This window comes from Diachasmimorpha longicaudata, chromosome 1 (assembly GCF_034640455.1).
Source record: "Diachasmimorpha longicaudata isolate KC_UGA_2023 chromosome 1, iyDiaLong2, whole genome shotgun sequence".
Taxonomy (NCBI): domain Eukaryota; kingdom Metazoa; phylum Arthropoda; class Insecta; order Hymenoptera; family Braconidae; genus Diachasmimorpha; species Diachasmimorpha longicaudata.
Genome location: NC_087225.1, coordinates 2199190 through 2225083, shown reverse-complemented (window position 1 = coordinate 2225083; position 25894 = coordinate 2199190). Strand labels below are relative to the sequence as shown.

General features: G+C 39.9%; 2 protein-coding genes and 1 pseudogene across 2 annotated transcripts; 1 reads left to right on the top strand and 2 right to left on the bottom strand.

The window, feature by feature from the left end:
• Positions 1 to 3227: 3227 nt before the first annotated feature.
• On the bottom strand, positions 3228 to 7082 carry LOC135168255 (uncharacterized). The gene has a single exon (XM_064132258.1). It carries the CDS (start codon positions 7080 to 7082, stop codon positions 3228 to 3230), a length of 3855 nt encoding a protein of 1284 aa, XP_063988328.1.
• A 15-nt stretch (positions 7083 to 7097) lies between these two features.
• On the bottom strand, positions 7098 to 8330 carry LOC135168250 (uncharacterized). Its single transcript, XM_064132252.1, has one exon. It carries the CDS (start codon positions 8328 to 8330, stop codon positions 7098 to 7100), a length of 1233 nt encoding a protein of 410 aa, XP_063988322.1.
• A 2268-nt stretch (positions 8331 to 10598) lies between these two features.
• Positions 10599 to 10719, top strand: LOC135169999 (5S ribosomal RNA; annotated as a pseudogene).
• Positions 10720 to 25894: the final 15175 nt, after the last annotated feature.

Genomic DNA, 25894 nt, shown 5'->3' with positions numbered 1-25894 from the left:
GGTTTGCTGGTTCTGGTGGAGGATAATGGGAGTTGGTAAATTCACGACTCCTTGGGGCTTGGGGGGGCTGTGTGTGACCGTGTCCTTGATGTTGAGATCCAGCAGCTGCTGCAAATGAGACGGCTGGGTTAACTTGCTTGCTGATGACCCTAATACGAGCTTTGGTCGTTGCCTGCCCACCATGAGCACGCTCTTTCACTAAATTCGCGATAGCTCGCAGGATGCCCTGTGTTACCACAGTTGGCACATTTCAGTTGATCTTTGCCAGCTTTCGAATCCAGGGTGCATTGGCCAGGTTGGTGAGATTCAGCACACTTCACACAACGGAAAGGGAGACTGCAGTTCGAGCTGGCATGGCCGAGTCTCTGACACTTTTTACATTGGAAAATCTTTTGTTTTTTGAAGTGTTCGCAGTATGCACGCTGATGGAGAAGAGTTTTCACCTTAGTGAGCTCTGTCAGTTGACTGTCGTGCGAAACTTGGATGATAAAGTTGTGATTTGGTTTTTTCTTATTGAAAATTACTTTGGTGACCTTGACAATATTCACATTAGTCAACTCCAGCCCTTGCAGCTCAGTAGTAACGTCATCAGCCGTGAAATCGCCCTGGATCCCTTTCAGAACAATGGATTTGGGTCTGAGATATTTCGGAGTATATGTGTAGTATTGACAGTTCTGTGCCTTCAGTACGTCAATGATAGATTTGAAGCTGTCAATGGTAGAAGCTAAAATGGACACTTCCCCTGGTTCAATGGTTTGTCTCACCTGAAATGATCCTTTCTGTAGGTCCTTGTTCAACAGGAGCGTAATGATATCATTGAGCTTGACGTTCGCCACATTTATTGGTGGGGGTTTTGTCACTTTCACATTATTGGGAACAGTCTGAGGGGCCGGATTTGGCAGTGATTGATGATTGACAGACACTTGGGAGATATCCTCAGGCACTGCAGGGGTCGTTCCGTTGGTAGTGTCCAGATCCAAGCTAGAAAAACTGTTGTCGTGGCTTGGAATCTCCATTTTGCTATTTTCACTATTATCCAGGATTTTAGCTTTGCTGGTTCTCTTCCGTGGGGGGAGTGACCAAGCGTTATCATCCTCATCGTTCTCATCAGCTGTGCTGGATGTCTCAGCTTGACGGCTGTTGACAGGCGACCTTCTAGTGCTGGGATTGTTGAGGTTAGGAACTACTTTGTGGTTACTACGTTGTGTTCCATATTCTTTCTGTAGATTACGGAAACTTCGGGTAAATTCACGTGTTGAGAGGGTGACTGGTTTTGTTTTTTGTTGTTTTAGAGGAATTTTGTTTCTATTTTCATGAGCAGATTTTCGCTTAGTTTGCGTATTCGGGGTGCGTTGGGACGCATCGTTATGTCCGTTATTTGACATGATATTGCGAGTATCGGGCACATAATACACCTTTTTGCTCACTGGGATGATTCCCTGCTTCCTCCTGGGAGGGGATTGCGTAATTAAACTATTGCTCGACTTGGAATTAATCGTATAGACGACTCACTTTCAGGTTATCCAGTCAGTCGTAGTACTAACCAGTACTAACCACGCTCAATGCTGCTTAGCTTCAGTGATCGGACGAGAACTGGCGTGTTCAGCGTGATATGGTCGTTGGCTGTCAAAATGAAGAAAAAAATATGCTATTTTAACGAATTATCATAGGCTCATGTACCAAATTCACACAAAAATTTTGATCAGTAGACAAATTTATCCAAAGCTACATAATGTACTATTCTCACGAAAAAATGGTCTAACTCATAATTTCACGGAGGATTATCTACTTCTGTAATGGACAATTTCTAATGCTGATCAACAAGTTACAGTAACACCCTTTACCACTGCAGAAAAAAACCTCAGAAACAAATGTCACAAGGAATATTGTTGAATCTTATGACTGAAGAATTATGGTATAATCAAACCCATTATTGCGCATAACCGTTCTTATATTTAAAAAACAAAAAAAGAAAGAGCCAACGGCACGTGGTGTTCCCAAGCGGTCACCCATCCAAGTACTAACCACGCTCAATGCTGCTTAGCTTCAGTGACTAGACGAGAACTGGCGTGTTCAGCATTTTTTTTTTTTTATTAGAATGTTTATTTAGACCAAGTTTGATCAGTTACATTAGTTACATTATATAGGGTGTCCCAGAATTGAACGTCCAGACTTTAAACTTAAGTTGGAGGTGAAATTCTGGATCGAAAAGTCCTGAGCGACTTTTTGATGAGACGCACCCTCTTCAACTTATTCAGGGTTGAAGTTGGACGAATCAGGGGCGTGGGATAACCGCTCGCACGACGGTGAGGAAAACATACGAGTGTGGTGGTGTTCCCACCATACCGTACTACTCCCCTGCGGCGGCAGAAAGAGATGACTGGCGTCGGTTGGTAAGAGGAAGGGGAGGTGTGCACGTAGTTATTGTCTGTTCAAACACATGCACTTTTCGAGCTAATGAAATTAACTTCACTCGAAAGAATATTAAGACTAAGTTTAGAATGTTTTTATTTTTTTTTTGGTTATTTGTTCTCTTGTAAGGAGAAATAAATACACAAACACAGAAGTTTAAAATTTTACAATGTTTTATATTTTAGGACGTGGAATTGGTAGAATTTTCATGTATTTGATTAAATTTAAAAACTTCACCCGCTTATGGCAATTTAATACGAAAACAATGAAGGTGACAATATAAAAGTAAGATATTCAGATCGCGAAACTCGGACTGGAAAACCTCGGATATGCGTGAACGGACCCGGTGTGTCCCTTTCGAAGACGAAATTTTAACTGACCGTAACTGACGGGAGACCAGAGGTATTCGGACACAGCTACGAAGGTTTGCGCCGTAAAATGCTAGAGAAAATTATCGAAATTGTTTTATCGTCGCCACTGCAAGGGATTAAGTTATAAACAACTGTAATATTTGAGAGGAAGCGATAAATAGTAGAGAGGTTATATATAAAAAAAGGAGACGTGACCTTAAGAGTTTTTTTTTTCATGCGGGTTGGGGAAGATCCTAAAAACAAATAAAAACGGGGATTTCCCAAGCCCGGGGAGAAAACATTTTGGTTACAATTTTCAGTACTCACGACATACCCGAGGCTTCCCAAGATTAATAAATACCTTCCTTCTTCTTCTCCAATTTGGAGATGAAACATACTCCCCCCGTTGAGAGTATAACGATCAACAACATCAATTCAACTACCAGTACAGAAATTCAGAATTATTCAGAAGTTGACGTTGGCAAGGCATTTAACATTGCGTTTGTAGATTCCATTAGCTGTCTTCACGGTCACCACTCGTACGATGTGATCTGCTCCTGGATGTAACGTAAGTGCTCGTCCGAGTTTCCACTGCATAGGCGGGATATTATCTTCTTTCAGCAAGACAATCGAATCTTTCACGATGTGATGAGTTCCAGTGGTCCATTTTTTTCGAATATTGAGCTCATTCAGATATTCTTTATTCCATCTGGACCAAAAATCTTGCTTCATCCTTTGGATCATTTCCCATCTGGTCAGTCGATTGATTTTTTCATCGCTTAGATCATGTTCCGGGGTGCTGGTGAGAGGAGTACCAATCAAAAAGTGTCCTGGTGAAAGGGCTTGGAGGTCGTTTGGGTCACTCGACACAGAGGAAATAGGGCGTGAGTTGAGAATCCCTTCGATTTTGATGATCAGTGTATTCAATTCTTCAAACGTAAAGAGACTGTTCTTGGTTACTCGTATCAAGTGATGTTTGAAAGACTTCACTGCGGCTTCCCAGACCCCGCCAAAGTGTGGAGACAGTGGAGGTGTAAATTTCCACTGAATCCCTTGTTTGGCCAGAGCCCGCGATATGGCAGCGTCCTGTTGGGGTTCTTGTAATTTCCTGATGATGGTCTTCAGTTCGTTGTTAGCTCCAGTAAAATTTGTCCCATTGTCTGATTCTATTATTACTGGTTTTCCTCTACGGGCAATGAATCGGTCGAGGGCGGCTAGAAACCCAGCCGTGGTGAGATCACTGACCAGTTCGAAATGCACAGCTTTCACGGAAAGACAAATAAATACGGCAACGTAAACTTTGATTTTGCTTCTGTTACGATATTTCTTCTCCTTGATCAGAAATGGTCCACAGTAATCAACCCCTACATTTACGAACGGCCTCATGGTTTGAGCAACTCGAGTTCCTGGCAGATTTCCCATGATGTAATTGGTTGGAGGAGGATTGGCCCGACAACAGATTGAGCATTTTCTGATCACATTTCGAATGGTGCTCCTTCCATTCAAAATCCAGTAGAATTGACGGGTGGCATAGAGAGTGTTCTGGATACCTGAGTGACAATGCATGAGATGATACTTGGAGATGATCAATTTTGTAATGAAGCCTGTTTGTGGTAAAACAATTGGTTGCTGTTGTCCAAAGGAGATTTTGGCATTCTGTAATCTGCCGCCTACGCGTAGCACTCCTTGATCATTGACGAAAGGATTCAATTGTTTTAGTCGAGTTGAGTGAGTTCTGGTGTCAGTCCTATGTTGCTGCAGCACTCGAATTTCGTCTCCAAGGGCCTGCTGTTGAACGAGTTTGATGATGTAGAGTTCTGTTTCTTTCAATTCAGCTAATGTCACCCACCCTTGCCAACGTCTATTTTGCTTTTTTGTAATAAATCTATAACAATAAACAAAGACTCGGATTAACTCATCAAATGATTTAAATTTATCGAATAGAGATAAATCAACAATAGAATTCAGACATGTAATTTTTCTTTGTTCTTGATCATCAACTGGAGCTTGCATTGGTTGTTCTGGCCACTGTCCTTCCGGTAGTGTCAACCAGACAGGCCCAGTGGTCCAGAGCTCATTTTGTGTAAATTCGATTGGCAGTTGTCCTCTGGACAAGGCATCAGCAGGATTATCTCCTGATGACACGTGTTTCCATTCAGCATTTTGGGTTAAGGATTGAATTTCAGAAATTCTATTTTGGACGAATGTTTTTAAAGTGTGAGGGGGGGTATGAATCCAATGAAGAACAATCATGGAATCTGTCCACAGAATTGTCCTGGCAATTGATATACTGAGAGATGAATGTACAGATTTGCAAAGATTCGATAGGATTAATGCACCGCACAGTTCTAAACGTGGGATGCTGATAGATTTTAAGGGAGCTACTCGGGATTTTGAACATAATAGATTAATTTTTACATTGCCCAATGCATCTATGGATTTAAGATAAATGCAAGCTCCAAAACCAGTTTCACTAGCATCACAAAATCCGTGGATTTCATTTCTGGTTGAGTTTTTTATAAGAATTTTTCTTTCAAATTTCAAATCATTGATCAATGACAACTGGTTACAGAAGTCAGTCCATATAGTCAATATATAGAGAGGTATAGGTTCATCCCAATCAAGTTTTGCTGACCACAGTTGTTGTATAATATTTTTGGCCTTTAGAATAATTGGGCCTAGAAGACCCAAAGGATCAAAAATCGCAGCAATTTCTGACAGAATTTTTCTTTTTGTCGTTGTTTTGGCGATTTCAATTTGTCGAGCAGTGTAATTTATACTGTCATTTTCGGAATTCCAGAAAATTCCCAAGGTTTTCAATGTTTTATCACCGTCAAGTTGTAATTTTTTGTTGATTTCTTCTTCAGCCAACCCTTCAAGGAGTTTGGATTCATTTGAGGCCCATTGTCGCAAATTGAGGCCTCCTTTCTGCAATAGTTGAGTGATTTGATCTCGCGCTTCGATAGCTTCTTCTAGTGAATCAAACCCAGTTAGAAGATCATCCACGTACATATCCCGTTGTAGAATTTGTGATGCAATTGGATAGTGTGTTGCTTCGTCTTGTGCCAATTGTTGTAGACATCTGATGGCCAAGAATGGTGCTGCTGACAATCCGAAAGTTACGGTGTTGAGTTCATATGTCGCTATTTGATCCTTTTCATCTCTCCATAGAACTCGTTGAAATCGTCGATCTTCAGGACATATGAGAAACTGTCTATACATTTTTTCAATGTCTCCAGTCAGAGCATATTGGTGTGCTCTGAACCTGACTATCAAAGAAAAAATGTCATCTTGAATCGTAGGTCCAACTAATAACGATTCATTGAGGGACACCCCTGTAGACGTCTTTGCTGATCCATCAAAAACGACTCTATCTTTGGTTGTGGAACTGCTTTCTTTGAGTACAGCATGATGAGGAAGATAGTAACCTGGAATTTCGATGTCTGATGCCTTGGACATGTGGTTAAGCGTTAGGTACTCTTTCATTACTGCTCGATATTGCTCTCTCAGAGCTGGGTTTTTATCTAATCTACATTCTAGAGATCTGAAACGTCGGAGTGCTAATTCTTTGGATTCGCCAAGATGAGGTGAATCAGCTTTGAACGGGAGCGCGACGACTGCCCTTCCATTGGAATCTCTGGTGTAATGTTTTTTAAAAAATTCTTCGGCTAATTTTTCTTCAGGTGACCATGGCTTATTTTCCGGCCCGTGTTCAATTTCCCAAAATTTAGTAAGATCAAATGTGAGGTTTGTGACAAATACCTGTTTCTTGTTGGAGTTGTTTGAAGCACTGCCACCAACCACCCAGCCCAGTCGAGTTCTCTGCAATATGATGTTGGGCTCACCATTGTTAGAGAGATGGTATTGTCCACTGGTGAAAAGCGATAGACTCGGTCCTGAACCCAATAACATATCCACAGGCCTTGGTTTATAAAATTCTGGATCAGCGAGTTTGACGTGAGCTGGTATGCTGAACATCTCTCTCGGGATAGTTTCTGTCGGAATGAGCCCACAGATTTCTGGTATACTCAAACACCGGAACTCCTTTTCATATCTTCGATTTGTTGCTTGTAGCTTTACGGTAACGAGATGATTAGTGTTGGTAGAAAGTCCATTGAGAGCACCAACTGGAACTGAGTATTTTTCGGTGGCTATGCCAAGTTTTCGTACTAACCTTTCGGTTATAAAATTGGCAGTTGATGCGGTGTCTAGTAAAACTCTGCAGGTGACTGGTTGATTATTTTTGTCCATTAAATTCACCATAGCACTAAGAATGATTTGATCAGTTGGTGGATTATTAACTAAGGTGACCTGCCTCATGATAGAGTCATTTAGTCAACTGGAAGAATCTTTTACTTGCGATTCATCGCTGGTGACTTTGGTTTTGTTATCAAGGTTTTCATTTTTTTTACTATTAAAGGCCGCATGAAGAAGGGTGTTGTGCTTGTCAGAACACACACGACAACTGGATGTGGAATAGCAATCACTGCTTCGATGATTGCTCCTCAAACAGTTGTAACAATAACCCTTATCCTTGGCAATTTGAAATCGTTGCGACACTGGACGTAGTTTAAATTCTTCGCATTTGAATAGAGGATGCAACTCCTTGTTGCATACTGGACAATCTCTTTCTCCTCTCTCTATATTGGTTACAAATGCTCGTGCATATGTCCTCTTGGGAGCTCTTCGATCTCCTGGTTGATGGCTGCTGGTTGATGTAGTTGCTAAAGATTGATTAATTTCTCGGCTTGCTAGTCTCGTTGCCCTGTGAGACATGAATTCCAATAAGTTGTCGAGTTTTGGGAAGGAATTCTTCTCCAAAGTCTTGTCCCAATCATCTGCTGTTAATCGATGTAATGCATCCTCAAGTACAATCACGATCATCTCTTCCGAGGGATTCACTTCCATGGCTTTCAGCATCTCGATGTGCTGACGTGTATCATCTACCAGTTTGAGGAGTCCCTGCGAAGTTTCCTGGTCTTGTTTGGGCGATTGAAGTAACAATCTTATATGCCTGGAGATGATCAACCGTTTATTGGAATACGTCTCTTCGATTAGTCTCCATGCTCGCGCGTAATTTTCATCATTGATTGGCAGCATGCGGATTTTATCGAAGGCTGGCCCTTTCAGTGCATCACGAAAATATGTGAATTTGTCCACTATAGTTAAGTCATCTCTGTCGTCGATCATGGACTTGAATTCTCCTTTGAACGACAGATATTCTTCATAATCACCATGAAAGGTTGGGAGTGATGACACAGGTAGTTTTAATTTTCTGCGGCCACTTGCACTCACACTAGAGACGATGGAAGGTGCCCCATAATTTCCCATCACTTCTCCTCTAGTGACAGCTTTGAATTTTTCATATTGAGCGATGTTGTCTAAATAATTGTTCTGAATGCTGTAAACTTCGTCGATTGAGTGTTGCTCGAATACGGGATCCAAAGTGCTCAATTCTTCTAACATTTCTTCATGATTTCGTATCATATCTTGATATTTCTTGATTTGAGCATCAATCTTCTGAGGTTCGAGAATTGCATTTTCATAAATTGATAGGAACTTCTGCATTTTTGTGTTTTCAGCAATCCATATTTTCATCCGCTTCGTGATGAATTGAATTCGTTGAGTTATTTCCTCTCGATTTTCCATCTCGGCTGATTGATGAGCACTAGTTAACTTCACAAAACACTGTAGTTAAGTTTTATGTAATATCTTTAAATATTAATTTTTTTTCGTTTTCTGTTTGAAAATCCGGCTCGAAGGACCAAAATTATGTGCACGTAGTTATTGTCTGTTCAAACACATGCACTTTTCGAGCTAATGAAATTAACTTCACTCGAAAGAATATTAAGACTAAGTTTAGAATGTTTTTATTTTTTTTTGGTTATTTGTTCTCTTGTAAGGAGAAATAAATACACAAACACAGAAGTTTAAAATTTTACAATGTTTTATATTTTAGGACGTGGAATTGGTAGAATTTTCATGTATTTGACTAAATTTAAAAACTTCACCCGCTTATGGCAATTTAATACGAAAACAATGAAGGTGACAATATAAAAGTAAGATATTCAGATCGCGAAACTCGGACTGGAAAACCTCGGATATGCGTGAACGGACCCGGTGTGTCCCTTTCGAAGACGAAATTTTAACTGACCGTAACTGACGGGAGACCAGAGGTATTCGGACACAGCTACGAAGGTTTGCGCCGTAAAATGCTAGAGAAAATTATCGAAATTGTTTTATTGTCGCCACTGCAAGGGATTAAGTTATAAACAACTGTAATATTTGAGAGGAAGCGATAAATAGTAGAGAGGTTATATATAAAAAAAGGAGACGTGACCTTAAGAGTTTTTTTTTCATGCGGGTTGGGGAAGATCCTAAAAACAAATAAAAACGGGGATTTCCCAAGCCCGGGGAGAAAACATTTTGGTTACAATTTTCAGTACTCACGACATACCCGAGGCTTACCAAAAATAATAAATACCTTCCTTCTTCTTCTCCAATTTGGAGATGAAACAGGAGGGAAATGAAAAAAATGAACACCCGCCCGCTACATAAAAACTATTTACTCCTCCCCTAATTAATCCCAAGGAGTGAAACCAAGGGCATTCGATGGAGGAATAAATCCCCCCTCGATTGAGGCCCATTACATCTCTTAATCTAATCGAAAAGGAGAAAAAAAAACTCGTTGCACTCCGGGAGTGCAGGCAGAATTGAAAACTTGAACTTATGGCGGGTTGGGCACTTTTCCGATCGTCGATTCACGTCCCTAGTGAAATTCTCTACTAAATTGAGTATATTTTTGATTTTTCAGGTTTTCCTACTTTTCCGGCTTCCTCATAATTTTTAACGATTTTCCGACCGTCGATTCAAGTCCCTAGTGAAATTCTCGACTAAATTGAGGATATTTTCGATTTTTCGGGTTTTCCTACTTTTCCGGTTTTCCCATAATTTTTAGCGATTTTCCGACTTTTGTATTAACACTTTAGATTTGTTTTTTTCAACACAATACCATAGCAGCAACACCATTCAAATGGAATATCTAAATAAATAAAGTTTGCTTTTAATATACATTTATAAAATAAATATAAAAAAAACTCTCAATCTCGTCTGTCACGAGGGCACGAACGAATGCCCATGCAAAGAATGCGTATACAGTGATGCCAGACGGGGGCAAAAATCCCACGCGTGGGGGTTTCATGCGCAACTCCCTCGCGCAACTACTGCTGCGGAGTGGGGCAGTGGGAAACGTGTGGGTCCCGCATCTGGCATCACTGTAAAATGTCATCTGTCGCGAGTTCACGAGAAAATGCTCACCCACAAAAGTGCCCAACGCGCCATAAGAAGTTTTCACTTCAAAAACAGCGTTAAAAATTACAGCGCTGGAAAAAAAAACCCGGCGATTTAATCTTTTAAAGCCCCATTGGCCCTGTATGAGATTTTCATTTTTTCTTTCAGCGAAGGAGAAAAAAAATGATGAATCGCTGATGATTTTTTTTTTTGGGTGTTCATTGTTTTCATTTCCCTCCCCTTCCTCTTACCCTCCGACACCAGTCATCTCTTTCTGCCGCCGCAGAGGAGTAGTACGGTATGGTGGGAACATCACCACACTCGTATGTTTTCCTCACCGTCGTGCGAGCGGTTATCCCACGCCCCTGATTCGTCCAACTTCAACCCTGAATAAGTTGAAGCGGGTGCGTCTCATCAAAAAGTCGCTCAAGACTTTTCGATCCAGAATTTCACCTCCAACTTAAGTTTAAAGTCTGGACGTTCAATTCTGGGTCACCCTGTATAATGTAACTAATGTAACTGTTCAAACTTGGTCTAAATAAACATTCTAATAAAAAAAAAAAATGCTGAACACGCCAGTTCTCGTCCGATCACTGAAGCTAAGCAGCATTGAGCGTGGTTAGTACTTGGATGGGTGACCGCTTGGGAACACCACGTGCCGTTGGCTCTTTCTTTTTCGTTTTTTGAATAAATACAAGAACGGTTATGCGCAATAATGTATTTGATTATGCCATAATTCTTCAGTAATACGATTCAACAATATTTAATATGATATTTGTTTCTGTGGCTTTTTTCTGCAGTGGTAAAGGCTGTTACTGTAACTTGTTGATCAGAATTAAAAATTGGCAATCACAGAAGGAGAGAATGCTCCGTGAAATGATTAGTTAGACCATTTTCTCATAATAATAATATTACATTATGTAGTTTTGGATAATTTTATTAACTGATCAAGATGTTTGCGTGAATTTGATAGATGAGCATATGATATTTCGTTAAAACGAAATTCTTTTTTTAATCTTGGCAGCCAACGACCATATCCTGCTGAACACGCCAGTTTTCGTCCCATGGTTCTTGTCTGGTTCGCCCAGCGACCACTTCACTAACGAGTGCTCTGTACAAAATTACAAAATTGATAACAAAAAAAGACACAAATCGTCAGTAAAAAGTGATAAACATAAGGCTACAAATATATTTAAATGACCAAGTCCATGTAGGTTGACTAATAATAACAAAAAACTTAGTAATTATCAGCTGAGTACATCTAACCTCCAAAGTCAAGACCGAGCTCCCATGGGGAGTTCAGGTGGAGAATTTTCCCAAGTGTGGGAAATATTTTTACGACGGGTCCGCTGGGTCAACCTATTGTAAACGTCTCCGAGAAGTGCGGACACACTAGGGTTGTTTATGACCAAAACAGCCCAACACGTGGACAACCCAAGGAACAATAGGGCCTTGTCTTTGGGACCCTTCTCACCCTGGTCGAGTTGAGGGCGGGGGCCACTCCAGATTGAGCTCTCGAGGAAAGCACCCGAGTTTTCCAGCGCAGTAATCTTTTAACGCGACTTACATCTAAAAATTGTTTGTAACTAAATCTAAATAAATATTGTGACATTTTGATGAAAGTGAAGCTAGATTAATTTCCAACACAAGTTATAACCACACCAGACCCACGCAAAAGGAAAAAAACCTCCACGTCAAATACGGCATCTTGTAAAAAAGTCACAATGAGTCAGTAAATTCCCCTGAAAAATAAGTTTTCGCCATTTCAAAATGATGACATGGATTTAGAGGAGGGTTTGGACTACGAGGGGGTACCACAACAAACTAACAACAAACAAAGCACAGAGAAAAAACCCAAGAGACCACCTCGCTGGTTCTTCATGGCAAATTAGAGATACACAAGGTATTTATGAAAGCACTCAAGGACATTCTAAACACTGAATATTTTGTCAAGTATCACGAAAATTACACAGAGGTTTTTACGGACACCGCTGAACATTACAAACAATTGAAAGAGATTTGGCAGCAAGAGAAATTGAATTTCCACACATTTACCAATAAAATGGAGAAACGTAAAACTGTTGTGATCAGAGGGCTACATAAGGACACAGAAACTGATGAAATCAAGCAAGAACTCAAAGAATTAGGTTATACCCCTATAAACGTTAACATAATGAATAAAACGATGTGGACGAAGCATATGGTAACTCTCACAGGAGAAGTGGCTCTAAAGCAATTGCAACAGAAAGTTAATTACCTGGGGAGCATGAAAATTTTCTGGGGAGCTTATATAAACAAAAGAAGAATCACCCAGTGTCATGGGTGTCAATCCTGGGGACATGCAACGTCCAATTGTTATGCAAATCCAGCATGCCTGAAGTGTGCACAGGAGCACCTAACAAAAGAATGTACTAAACCTCAAGATGAACCAGCAAAGTGCGTCAATTGTAATGAAGCACATCCAGCCAATGCCTTGGTATGTGTGGAGTATCAACGTAGACTGAGGATGCTGGAGAGCAGGAAGACTTCTGCGGCTCCAGCTCAAAACATCAGACAGAAGCCCAGACCTCCGAACATCCAGAACAAGAGCCACTACCCAGACTTGACGAGTCAAACAAGTCCCAATGACACATCGAGGCCACCAATGGCATCATCCTATGATCAAAATTCAGGTGAACCCGCTCAAAACGTAAATCGACCCACTCAAAATGTAACTAGACCCAATTTGAGGGCATCACAACCTAACTTGGGGACATTGAATCCAAATCATAACAATATTAATCCAAATTACAATCGAGTATTTAGTGAAAACTGTAATGTCAATTCAATCAACAATCAGGGCTCACTGAAAGAGTTTTTGGACTTAACAAATGAAATTAGAGAACTAATTAAATTGTTTAACGTTTCGCAAATGCTCGTGGAAGTTAGAAACTTTAAAAAACAATTAATAAACTGCACCTCTGCTGGAGATCAATTCCAATTATTAATACTCTTCTGTCAACGGCTAGACCATGGCTAATTTAAACATTTCCAGCTGGAATGCAGATGGCCTCCAGTACAAACTGGGAGAACTGATTAACTTTATGGATTCACAAAGTATAGATATTATGATGATAAATGAAACTCTATATTGGGAAAGGACAAGACTGACTGAAATTAAAAACTATACGTGTTATTATGAATTTAGGAAAAAAGGTACAAGGGGAATTCCAATGTTCATCAAAAATTCAATTCCACATAAGAAAATTAAAACACATAAAGACATTACCATGGAACATATATGTATTCAGTTCACGAGTAAAATTAAGCCAAGCATCAGACATGGAGCAGTCCTCGGAATAATGCCCATGGAACTCTTTTAATAGATTTCTGTCTCCAAAATGATTGCATTGTCCTCTTCCCTGATGAACCCACACACTTCCCAGATAACGGAACTAGACCCACAACCATTGATCTAGTTTTGAATAAGAATATCTCCCAGCTGTCAGAAGTTGAAGTTCTCAATCAATTATCATCAGATCACAATCCCATCTTATTTAGGCTAGGCTCTCAAATAATACATGAAGATAATAGGCTCGCGTTCGATTATGATGTAGCGGACCGGATAAAATTTAAATCGATGCTTGATCAAAAAATACAGGACAAAGAAATCTCTGAAACAACTGACGAACTTGACAAGTCAGTTCAAAGTTCTACCAATGTTATTCAAAATTGTATAGACGAAACAATACCTATTAAAACATTTAGACAAATTCAGGACAAATTACCTAAATACATTCTTGATGCGATTAAAGATAAAAATAAAACCCGTAAACTCTGGCAACATACTAGGTTACAATATTATAAACAAGAGCTTAAGAAGAAAATAAATAAAGTAAGAAGTCAAATTATGAACTTTAGGAATGGAGAGTGGGAGAAGAAATTAAAAAAACTTAATGTGCATGACAACTCTTTGTGGCGAATGACTAAGATTTTAAAAAAAGTATTTACTCCGATTCCAACCCTAGTTAAAAGAAATGAAGAAGCCTCAACTAATAAAGGAAAGGCAAATATGCTAACCACTGTAACGTGACATTTTCTATGGGGGTCGGAAAATGCCCATCACCTTCGCCCTACTTCCCATTTATCTAATTATACTCAAGAATTTAAATCAATGGACGCCAGATACTTTTTAAGCCGGCAGTATCAAACCGGAATTTTTGACTGAACCTCGATCCTTGAATTCCAAAATACGCAAAAACGAAAACGTAACTAAAACATATAGATAAAAGAAAAGGAGAGAAAATCAGATTTCGGGGAAAGGTAACGGTCCTCGGGTCGCTCAGTGTGCTAGGTTATGGAGAGAGGGGTGAGTTTCAGGTGGAACCAGAGGTATTGGCTACAAAATAAGGGATCTAGGAGGGGAAAAATAAAAAAAAGTCCCAAGAATAAGCAAATTACGTATATTCTTCCAAATTTTCCGCCCTCCTAATTATCTATACAAATAATATGCAAAACTTTACTAACATTAATTCTCTTCGACATTTCCTTTAATTTCTTTCAATTTTGGCCAGGATTAATAACCCTGGATAATCTTTAATAAATTCCCAGTTACTATCAAAGCTTCGCGATATGTTACCACATACTTCGTCTAATTCCATAAATACGTGTCCCTTAAAAATTCTCCTCCGAACAAGGCAAATAATTAACAATTCTTAGAGATTTTGCAGCGCATCTAATCTAACGCGTGCGAGAGAGAGAGAGAGATAGAGAGCGAGAGAGACGGACGCGAAACCCACCACGCATGGGGGAGATTTTCAAAGGCCGGAAATCACGCTTCCGGAGATTCGCGAAAACGCCTAATCCGTAGAGGCGAAACTCAAAAACTTTAGCCCATTAAATCGCGATACCCTAGTAGCTACTTTCAGTAAAATTTCAACGATTTTTAATCATTTTTGGCCGTAACAGGATCACCGTAATCCTGTCGGAAACGCGAACGTACTTCAATTGGCCCACCCAAGGTTTTACACCAAGGGGGGAATTAACCGGTAAACCGGTGATTTAACATATCTCGAAAACGGCTGAGTGGATTTCCGAAATCCAACAGCCTATTTTAAGAGAATACTTCCCCGAACAATCTCACAAAATGTGAGAGATTTCGCATCATTGCTGGCCGACCGGGAACCATTAGAAGTTCCGGCAGAATTTCGATCGGGAGATCGAACGGGGGGGGATGATGCAATCGCCACCCCGCAATACCACAACCATTATTTCATCCCTTCTTTTATTCACTCACGGCTTGGAATTACCAAAAAAAGAAACACTAATTAAACTCTCCAAAAGGATTTTTGGGCCAGGTAAAACCTGGAGAACACTCGTACCCTATTGACGGGTAAATCGTTGCAACTTGGGGAAATGATTATTAACCCTGATCGTAAACCACCCGGAAGTGGAGAAAAGGCGCTTTGGGCTTAACCCAAAGCGAATAAATAAAACAATTAACTCACCATTAAATCTAGGCGCCGACGCCTACCTTTTCCCTTCATTCTCGATTTAAACAATTGTTCACAGATAACGGTAAGTCTCACTTCTTATACCTTTGATTCGCAGATCGCGACTGATCGATCACGTCGATGTGATCTGATGGGGACGGACCGGGAGGCTCCGCCCTATTTCCCGAGGTCCTCCTGAATTTTTCCGAGGGGCACCGCGTAGTGTCACCCTCTCTATTTTAATTCCAACCGTAGTCCTGATTCTCCCTTTTACCGACCGGGCTCTAGGGACGTGATTGCTCACTAGTGTTTCTGGGGTTTTGGCGCTTCCTGCGGGTTTGACTCTCCGGGATCCAGGGGGGTTAAACAAATATATTCAAAAACCGAAAACTAATGACGTAAATCCTAAACAGCCTGGCAATTCGTCGAAGACAGGGGCTGTACCTGCTTCGAGCGACCTTCCACCAAAAAAACTAAAACGTAAACAATTAATCCCCCTAAAATCCACTTTTTGGAGCACCGGTATTTCAGCCGGGCTTATTCAAATGTCCGAACGATTAACTAAGGGTGAACCCCACCAAAATTACCGGATGACTCGTATTTTGGCCCTTCTTCTCGATAATTTTAATGGGCCCACAAAACTCTTACATGGGTCGGTAAAAGGCGAACAATTTCTCAATTGACCACCCGAGGGTGGAGGGGAAAATCTAAAATCCCTATTTTCCGGGATTAGCCACACCGGGGTGGAATAGTACGAAAATAAATAAATAATTCTCTCTCTCTCTTCCCTCTCACTCACGCTTTTATTTTACTCGTCGTTTCGGGATTTGGTGTTCTCCCTCTCGTCTTTGGGTTCTCAACAGACATCCCCAAATGTCTGTTACACCACTCAATTTTAACAAGTGCACAACCTAGACCTGACAAACAACACAGACGAAAAAGAAAAAATCATAACGAACGTAGAGAATTATTTTAATACTTGTGAGCCAGAAAACTGGGAGAAATATAAAGTGTCAACAGGTGAACTCCAAGAAATTATTAGATTTCTACCATCTAAAAAAGCGCCAGGTATAGATCGAATACACAATATTATTTTCAAAAATCTTCCCCAAAAAGCATTAACTCACTTTACTGACATTATCAACTCGTCAATTAATTTATCGTAATTCTCCAAACCCTGAAAAGCGGGAAATATTTTTCCAATTCATAAACCAGGTAAAGAGAAATCAGAACCTAGTAGTTACAGACTCATTAGTCTGCTATCAAACATGGGAAAGATTGTGGAAAACACCATACATAACAGGCTGAATAGATATGTTGGAAAATAATATTATAATTGATAATCAATTTGGATTCAGAAACGACCATAGTACTGTCCAAGAAGAGGCGAGAATCGCAAGTGATATCAGTGTAGGATTTAATCTAAATAAAGTAACTGTAATGTTGCTTTTAGACATCGAAAAAGCATTCGATAGAGTGTGGATCGATGGCCTAATGGCAAAAATGATACAATTTGAGTACTCAAGTGTACTGGTCAAATTCATTAACTCATATATGAGGGATAGGCATCTCATCGTGTCAGTTGACGGTGAACCATCCTCAAAAAGAAAAATAGGAGCAGGTGTACCACAAGGCTCAGTGCTGGGTCCCAAACTGTTCAACATTTATTTAAATGATATCCCTAAATTTGAAAAAACTCACACTGCTTTATTTGCGGATGATACTGCGATATATGCGCAAGCATATAATGCAATAATAGCAGCTAAACAGGTACAAATAAACTTGTATATACTAGAAAAATTTTATCTCAACTGGAAAATATCATTAAATGCAACTAAAACTGAAGTAATAATATTTAGTAAAAAATGTAATAATAATAGTAAAATATTTGAACACATCAAAGTCTATGGACACAATACCACACCAGTGACGTCAGTTCGGTACCTTGGGGTACACCTGGACTCGAGACTCACATATAGAACACATATAAACAAAATCCTACAAAAAGCATATATGGTACAAAGAAAGGTCTATCCTCTCATGGCTAACAACTCGAAAGTCTCTAGGAATAATAAATTATTAATATATAAGATGGTACTGAGACCTATTATAACATATGCAACAGGAGTTTTGTGCAGCATTGCACCAACTCATATGAAAAAACTTCAAGTGTTCCAAAATAAGTGCCTAAGATTAGTATTAAATGAAAACAGATATGCAAAAATTATTGAAATGCATGAAAGTGCTGATATGAAACTGATGCGAGACTATGTCAAAGAACTACCAGAACATTTTTACAACAATCTCCTAGGACCAAACCCATTATCGAAAGACCTAGCTAAACTTAAAGTACATAATCTTCCCTTCAGACACAAACATAAGCTCCCACACGAAAATCTAGATATTTTTTTCAATTAAGAGACAAAATTCGAGGCAGTTCTGTAATTAAATTATCAAAAGCTGGTTTTTTAATACCTTTTCCAGCAGGCAACATATTCAAAACCACTCTACCGCATCTGTACTAATTGACAATCCAATAACTAGACACATTTCAGTGAAAATGTACAACTAAGAGAAAACAGTAGGTTAAATTTGTGATAAAACAAGTAGGTACTACGAAGTTATAAATGTATATTTTTTGTTACTTTCTTATAATATTTGATGTAAGTCACATCTGTATGAAAATCCTGAGAGCTAATAAATATCTTGTAACAGACATGTGGGGATGTCTGTTAGGAACCATCAAAGGCGGGAGGAATACCACCAAATAGAGAAAAGCGTGAGTGAGAGAGAACAGGGAGAGAATATTTTTATATTAATCGCGTAATATTCCACCACGGTGTGGCTAAACCCGATTCGCGTAATTTTCCACCCCGGGGTGGCTACAACCGGAAAATAGGCTTTAGTATACCTTATCCTCCACCCTCAGGTGGTTAATTAGTGAGTTGCTCGCCCCTTACCGACCCAAGCACGAGTTTTGTGGGCCCACTAAAGATTATTGTGAAGAAGGGCCAAAATACGAGCCATCCGATAGTTTTTTTTGGGATTCTCCCTCAGTTAATCTTGCGGGCATTTGAATAAGCCCGGCTGAAATACCGGCGCTCCAATACGCGGATTTTAAGGGGATTAATTAGTTACGTTTTTGATTTTTGGTGGAAGGTCGTGCAAAGCAGGTACAGCCCCTGCCTTTGACGAATTGCCAGGCTGTTTAAGATTTCTATTATTATTTTCAGGTTTCGAGTATATTTATTATTTTAATTAACCCCCTAGATCCCGGAGAATCACCCCGTAGGAAGCGCCAGAACCCTAGAATTACCTGTGAGCAATCACCCGATAAGAACCCGGTCGGTAAAGGGGAGAGCAAGGACCACGGTTAGGCTAGAGAGGGTGACACTACCAGGTGCCCTCGGAAAATTTCGGGAGGACCTCGGGAAATAGGGCGGAGCCTCCCGGTCCTTCCCCCATTCGATCACATCGACGTGATCCATCAGTCGCGATCTGTGGATCGAAAGGATAGGTCGATAATTAGTGAAAAATAGTTTTGACGAGTGACAATGAAAGGGAAAGGCAGGCGAAGACGCTTGAATTGCATGGTGAGTTAATGGTTTAATTGTTTAAATTATTCGCTTGGGGCTAACCCCAAAGCGCCTTTCTCCACTTCCGGGTGGTTAATAATGATAAAATAGTAACAATTTTCCCGATGTGTTATACGTCTCCCGTTACTGAATAACGGGTGTTCTCCAGGTTTTACCTGGCCGAAATTCCCTTCATCGGGCCCTTTGACATATTTTATTGGTGTGTGGCAAATAGAACGAAGGGTTAAAATGGTTGTTGTGATGCTGCGTGATAATGTGAAGGGCAGGGAGGGGTGGAGATTGCATCATCCACCCGTTCGATGTCCGGAACGAAATTCCGCCGGAACTTCTAATAAGTCCAGGTCGGTTAATAATGACCCGAAATCCTTCACATTTTGTGAGATTGTTCGGGAAACTATTCCACTAAGGTGGACCTGTGAATTTTGGAAATCCACTCAGCCGTTCCCTAGATGCGTCTAATTGCCGGTTTGTCGGTTAATTCCCCCCTTGGTGTAGTACCATGGGTGGGCCCATTGTCTGACGCATGAGGTGCGTTCAAGCTTCCGGCGGGATTACGGTGATCCTGTGACGGGTGGAAATGATTAGCAAATTCTGAATTTCTGTGGGAAGACTCTACGAGGGTGTCCCCATTTAATGCATTAAAAATTTTGAGTTTCGCCTCTGCGGATTAGGCGTTTTTCACGAATCTCCGGAGGCGTGATTTCCGGCTTCAAAACCTCCCCCCATGCGTGGTGGGTTTGGCTTCCGTCTCCCTCGCTCCCGTGGCGTCTTACCGAACATCTCTCTCTCTCTCTCTCGCACACGTTCGGTTACACGATCTTTAGCAATTTCTGGTCCTTTTACGTTATCGGAACTGAGATTTTTTTTGGGAATGTATATTCAGGGAATTATGCCGAGTTAATTGGGAATATGCCCCGAAGTTTTGGTAATAACTTGGGTGTTTGTTAAAAACTATTCAGGGTTATTTCCCTGGTGAAAAATAAAGGAAATTCAAAGGGGATGTTGAGGAAAAGATAGAGTTTGGGAGGTTTTGTATAATGTTTAGAGATCATTAGGAGGGCGGAGAATTTGGAAAAATATAAATAATTAAACTATTCTTTGTGACTTTTTTTTTAAATTATTTTTCTCTCCTTGAACCCCCTTTTTTTTCGTGGCCAATGCCTCTAGTTCCACCTGAAACCCACCCCTCTCTCCACAACCTAGCACACTGAGCGACCCGAGGACCGTTACCTTTCCCCCGAATTTGATTGACTCTTTTTTTTTTGTTTTTACTATAAGTTTCGATTACGTTTTTCGTTTTCTGGTTAATTTTAGGATTTCATGGTTGAGGGTTTGTACAACTTCCGGTTTGATACTTCCGGCTTAAAAAGTATCTGGCGCCCATTGGTTAAAATTTTTGAGTCTAATTAGATAAAGGAGAAGTAGGGCGAAGGTGACGGGCATTTTCCGACCCCCATAGAAAATGTCACGTTACAATCTGAATAAAAAAACAAAAAAAGTTCTCGTCCGATCACTGAAGCTGAGCAGCATTGAGCGTGGTTAGTACTTGGATGGGTGACCGCTTGGGAACACCACGTGCCGTTGACTCTTTCTTTTTTTGTTTTTCCAATAAATATAAGGACGGTTAGGCGCAATAATGTATTTAATTGTACCATAATTCTTCAGTCACAAGATTCATCAATATTCCTTATGACATTTGTTGCTGCGGCTTTCTTCTGCTGTGGTAAAGGGTGTTACTGTAACTTGCTCATCAGACTTAAAAATTAGCAATTACAGAAGGAGAGAATGCTCCGTGCAATGATTAGTTACACCATTTTGTCATAATATTACATTATGTAGTTTTGGATAATTTTGTTTACGGATCACGATTTTTGTGTGAATTTGATAGATGAGCATATGATAATTCGTTAAAACGGCATTCTTTTTTTAATGTTCTCAGCCAACGACCATATCCCGCTGAACGCGCCAGTTCTCGTCCAATCACTGAAGCTAAGCAGCATTGAGCGTGGTTAGTACTACAGGGAGTACCGCATGAGCCGTTGAAGCTACGAGTACTGTGATAACCTCAAATTGAGTCGTCTATACGATTAATTCCAAGTCGAGTAATAATTTAATTACGCAATCCCCTCCCAGGATGAAGCAGGGAATCATCCCACTGAGCAAAAAGGTGTATTATGTGCCCGATACTCACAATACCATGTCAAATAACAGGCATAACGATGCGTCCCAACACACCCCGAACTCGCAAACTAAGCGAAAATCCGCTCATGAAAATGGAAACAAAATTCCTCCAAAACAACAAAAAACAAAACCAGTCATCCTCTCAACACGTGAATTAACCCAAGTTTCCGTAATCTACAGAAAGAATATGGAACACAACGTAGTAACCCCAAAGTAATTCCTAACCTCAATAATCCCAGTCCTAGAAAGTCACTCGTCAACAGCCGTCAAACTGACACATCCAAAACAGCTGGTGAGAATAATGAGGATGGTAACGCTTGGTCACTCCCCCCACGGAAGAGAACCAGCAAAGTTAAAATCGTGGATAATAGTGAAAACAGCAAAATGGAGATTCCAAGCCACGACAACAGTTTTTCCAGCTTGGAACTGGACCCTACCAACAGAACGACCCCTGCAGTGCCTGAGGATATCTCTCAAGTATCTGTCAATTATCAATCACTGCCAAATCCGGCCTCACAGGCTGTTCTCAACAATGTGAAAGTGACAAAGCCCCCACCAATAAATGTAGCGAACGTCAAGCTCAATGATATCATTACGCTCTTGTTGAACAAGGACCTACAGAAAGGATCATTTCAGGTGAGACAAACCATTGAACCAGGGGAAGTGTCCATTTTAGCTTCTACCATTGACAGCTTCAAATCTATCATTGATGTACTCAAGGCACAGAACTGTCAATGCTATACATATACTCCGAAATCTCTCAGACCCAAATCCATTGTTCTGAAAGGCATCCAGGGCGATTTCACGGCTGATGATGTTACCACTGAGCTCCAAGGGCTGGAGTTGATTAATGTGAATATTGTCAAGGTCACCAAAGTAATTTTCAATAAGAAAAAACCAAACCACAATTTTATCATCCAAGTCTCGCATGATAGTCAACTGACAGAGCTCACTAAGGTAAAAACTCTTCTCCATCAGCGTGCATACTGGGAACACCTCAAAGAAGAAAAGATTTTCCAATGTAAAAAGTGTCAGAGACTCGGCCATGCCAGCTCGAACTGCAGTCTCCCTTTCCGTTGTGTGAAGTGTGCTGAATCTCACCAACCTGGCGAATGCACCCTGGATTCAAAAACTGGTAAAGATCAACTGAAATGTGCCAACTGTGGTAACACAGGGCATCCTGCGAGCTATCGCGAATTTAGTGAAAGAGCGTGCTCATGGTGGGCAGACAACGACCAAAGCTCGTATTAGGGTCATCAGCAAGCATGTTAACCCAGCCGTCTCATTTGCAGCAGCTGCTGGATCTCAACATCAAGGACACGGCCAAACACAGCTCCCCCAAGCCCCAAGGCGTTGTGAATTTACCAATACTCATTATCCTCCACGAGAACCAGCAAACCAAAACATCCCCCCCTGGTTTGAAACGCTCAAAAAGGAACTCATTGAATCAATTAGCCCAAAAATCAGGGAAATCAGTAACCAGGTGGCTCTGAACACCGCTAAGATTAACTCCATCATCAGCATGATAGGTTACGATATTCAAACAGTATAATGGATAACTCATTCAATGCAACACCACACGAGACACCTCCTTCACAGGAAAATTCACGAACTCTATCATCTCTGGAGATGGCCACAATCAATGTCAACTCCATTGTGACTCAACAACGAAGATTCTTCTTACTCAAATTCATCGAAAACAATGATTTAGACATTATATTTCTATCAGAGACTAATCTCACTGCGAAGCATAAGCTCCAATTCCCCTGTCACGATATCGTGAGAACCGATAGACCTCAATCCCAGTTCGGCGGAGGGACAGCAATCCTGGTAAAAAAAAACATTAACTACGCAGTCATCACATATCCCAGCTCAAAGAGAAACTCGGTTCTCGAGTACACGATAATAAAACTCACTTCTGAAACGATATACGCCCGAGCGCATAACGCAATAATAGCTGCCAAACAAATACAAATTCACATGTCCATCCTCGAGAAGTTCTGTCGGAAATGGAAAATCTCTTTAAACGCAGCAAAAACGAAAGTTATAATTTTCAGTAAAAAATGCAATAGTAACTCCAAAATTTACGAACCCATTAAAGTCTACGGACATAAGGCAATCCCAGTAACATCAGTAAAATACCTTGGGGTACATCTTGATTCAAAATTAACATATGGAACTCATGTAAATAAAGTGTTGAAAAAAGCGTACGTGGAACAACGAAAAATTTATCCTCTTATGGCTAAAAACTCCAACGTAGCGAAACACAACAAACTTCTCATCTACAAAATGATATTAAGACCGATTATGACATATGCATCTGGGGTTTGGTGTAGTACTGCACCAACTCATTTACACAAACTACAAGTATTTCAAAACAAATGTCTAAGACTCATACTGGAGGAAGATCGATATTCACGAATTAAAGACATGCATGAACCCTTGGACTTATCACTAATGAAAGACTACGTCAAAGCGCTAGCAGAACATTTTTATACACAGCTGCTTGGCACAAATCCCCTATCAAAAGATCTAGCTCAACTTAAAGTACACAATCTTCCATTTAAATACAAACATGTTCATAGGAATCATACCATAATTAAGACAGAAATAGTAGGTTAAACATGTTATTTAGACAAGTAGGTACTACGCCCAAAATATCCAGCTGTTAATATTTTTATATGTATATTAGTTATAAGCTACATATGTATGAAGATCTCAATTGCCAATAAATATTATTTAAAAAAAAAAAAAAAAAAAAAAGTTCTCGTGCGATTACTGAAGCTAAGCAGCATTGAGCGTGGTTAGTACTTGGATGGGTGACCGCTTGGGAACACCACGTGCCGTTGGCTCTTTCTTTTTTTGCTTTTTAAATATAAGAACGGTTATGCGTAATAATGCGTTTGATTGTACCATAATTCTTTAGTCATAAGATTCGACAATATTCTTTGTGACATTTGTTTCTGGGGCTTTTTTCTGCAGTGGAAAAGGGTGTTACTGTAACTTGTTGATCAGCCTTAGAAATTGTCAATTACAGAAGTAGTAATATAATTACGTCGAAACAATGGAAAAAAATTCACGAAGCAGTAAATTATTGGAAGAAATAAATAATTTGGCAGAAAATTGTTCCGATACAGAGTGTGATGAAAGTGATCTAGTTGAAAATGAATCCCTTCCATAAACCAACGAAAGCCGAAGCGAGTCATCCGCTAGTGACAGTGAAGATGAACTATTTCGACGTTTGCGTAGGAAAAATAAAACGGTGCAAGTTTTTTCTAATTCTGAAAGTGAAAGTGATCAGGATGTTGAAGTGTCTGAAATCGATTAAGATCCTAAAATAGCTGTTGACGGCACTGTGTGGACAAAACTGTAAGAGGGCTCAACACCAGGAAGATTACCAAGACCCAACATTTTCAAAGAAATGTCAGGTCCAACGGTATACGCGAAACGACATATTATGAAAGGTAGTGTAAGAACAGCCTTTTCCTTGATACTCTGCAATACTGTTATGAGACATATCAAAATTTTTACTGAAGCAGAAGCTCATCGTATTTTGAATAACCATGACTGGACTCTCTCGTTAGCAGAGTTGAATGCGTTTATCGCAATTTTATATGCTCGTGGTGCATACGAAGCAAAAAATTTAAAACTTTCATATTTATGGTCCGAAAAATGGGGTCCAAAATTTTTCTCGAATGCAATGAGCAGAAATAAATTCACCAAAATTCTTCGGCTAATTCGATTTGATATGAGAAATGAAAGAAGCCAAAGATAGCAAACAAATAAATTTGCATTAGTTTCAGAGGTGTGGAATAAATTCATTGAATATAGCCAAATATGTTAGAAGTCAGGTGCTGCCATTACAATTGATGAGCAGTTATTCCCAACAAAAGCCAGATGTAGATTTACGCAGTATATGCCGACCAAGCCGAATAAGATTGGTATAAAATTCTGGTTGGCGTCGGATGTAAAAAGTAAATATATCGTAAATGCATTTCCCTACTTAGGAAAAGACGAAACGAGATTAGACGTGCGTTTAGGTGAATTTGTCGTCCTAAAACTTATAGATCCATATATTGGTTGCGGAAGAACAGTTACAACAGATAATTTCTTTACAAGTTTGCCATTAGCAACAAAACTCATAACTAAAAGAACTTCCCTAGTTGGCACTATAAGACAAAATAAGAGAGAACTACCTAAACTTGCAAAATCAAAAAAGGGTGACATGTCTCGCCTTTCGACAGTACTTTATAAAACAGAGAAATGTACTCTGACCATATATAAGACTAAACCCAATAAAAAAGTGTTAGTGCTCAGCTCAAAACATCAGTCAGTGAAGATTGAAAAAGATGAAAAACGTTTACCTGAAACGATTACATTTTATAATAATACCAAATTTGGCGTAGATCTTACGGATCAAATGGCTCGAAAATATACTGTGAAAGCTGGATCTCGAAGATGGCCATTACAAGTGTTTTACAATATTTTAGATCTTGTCGGAATAAATGCATGGATATTGTATAAATAAACAACAGGTGAAAATATTTCAAGAAAATACTTTTTATTTCAGTTATGCGAAGAACTTGCATTTGAC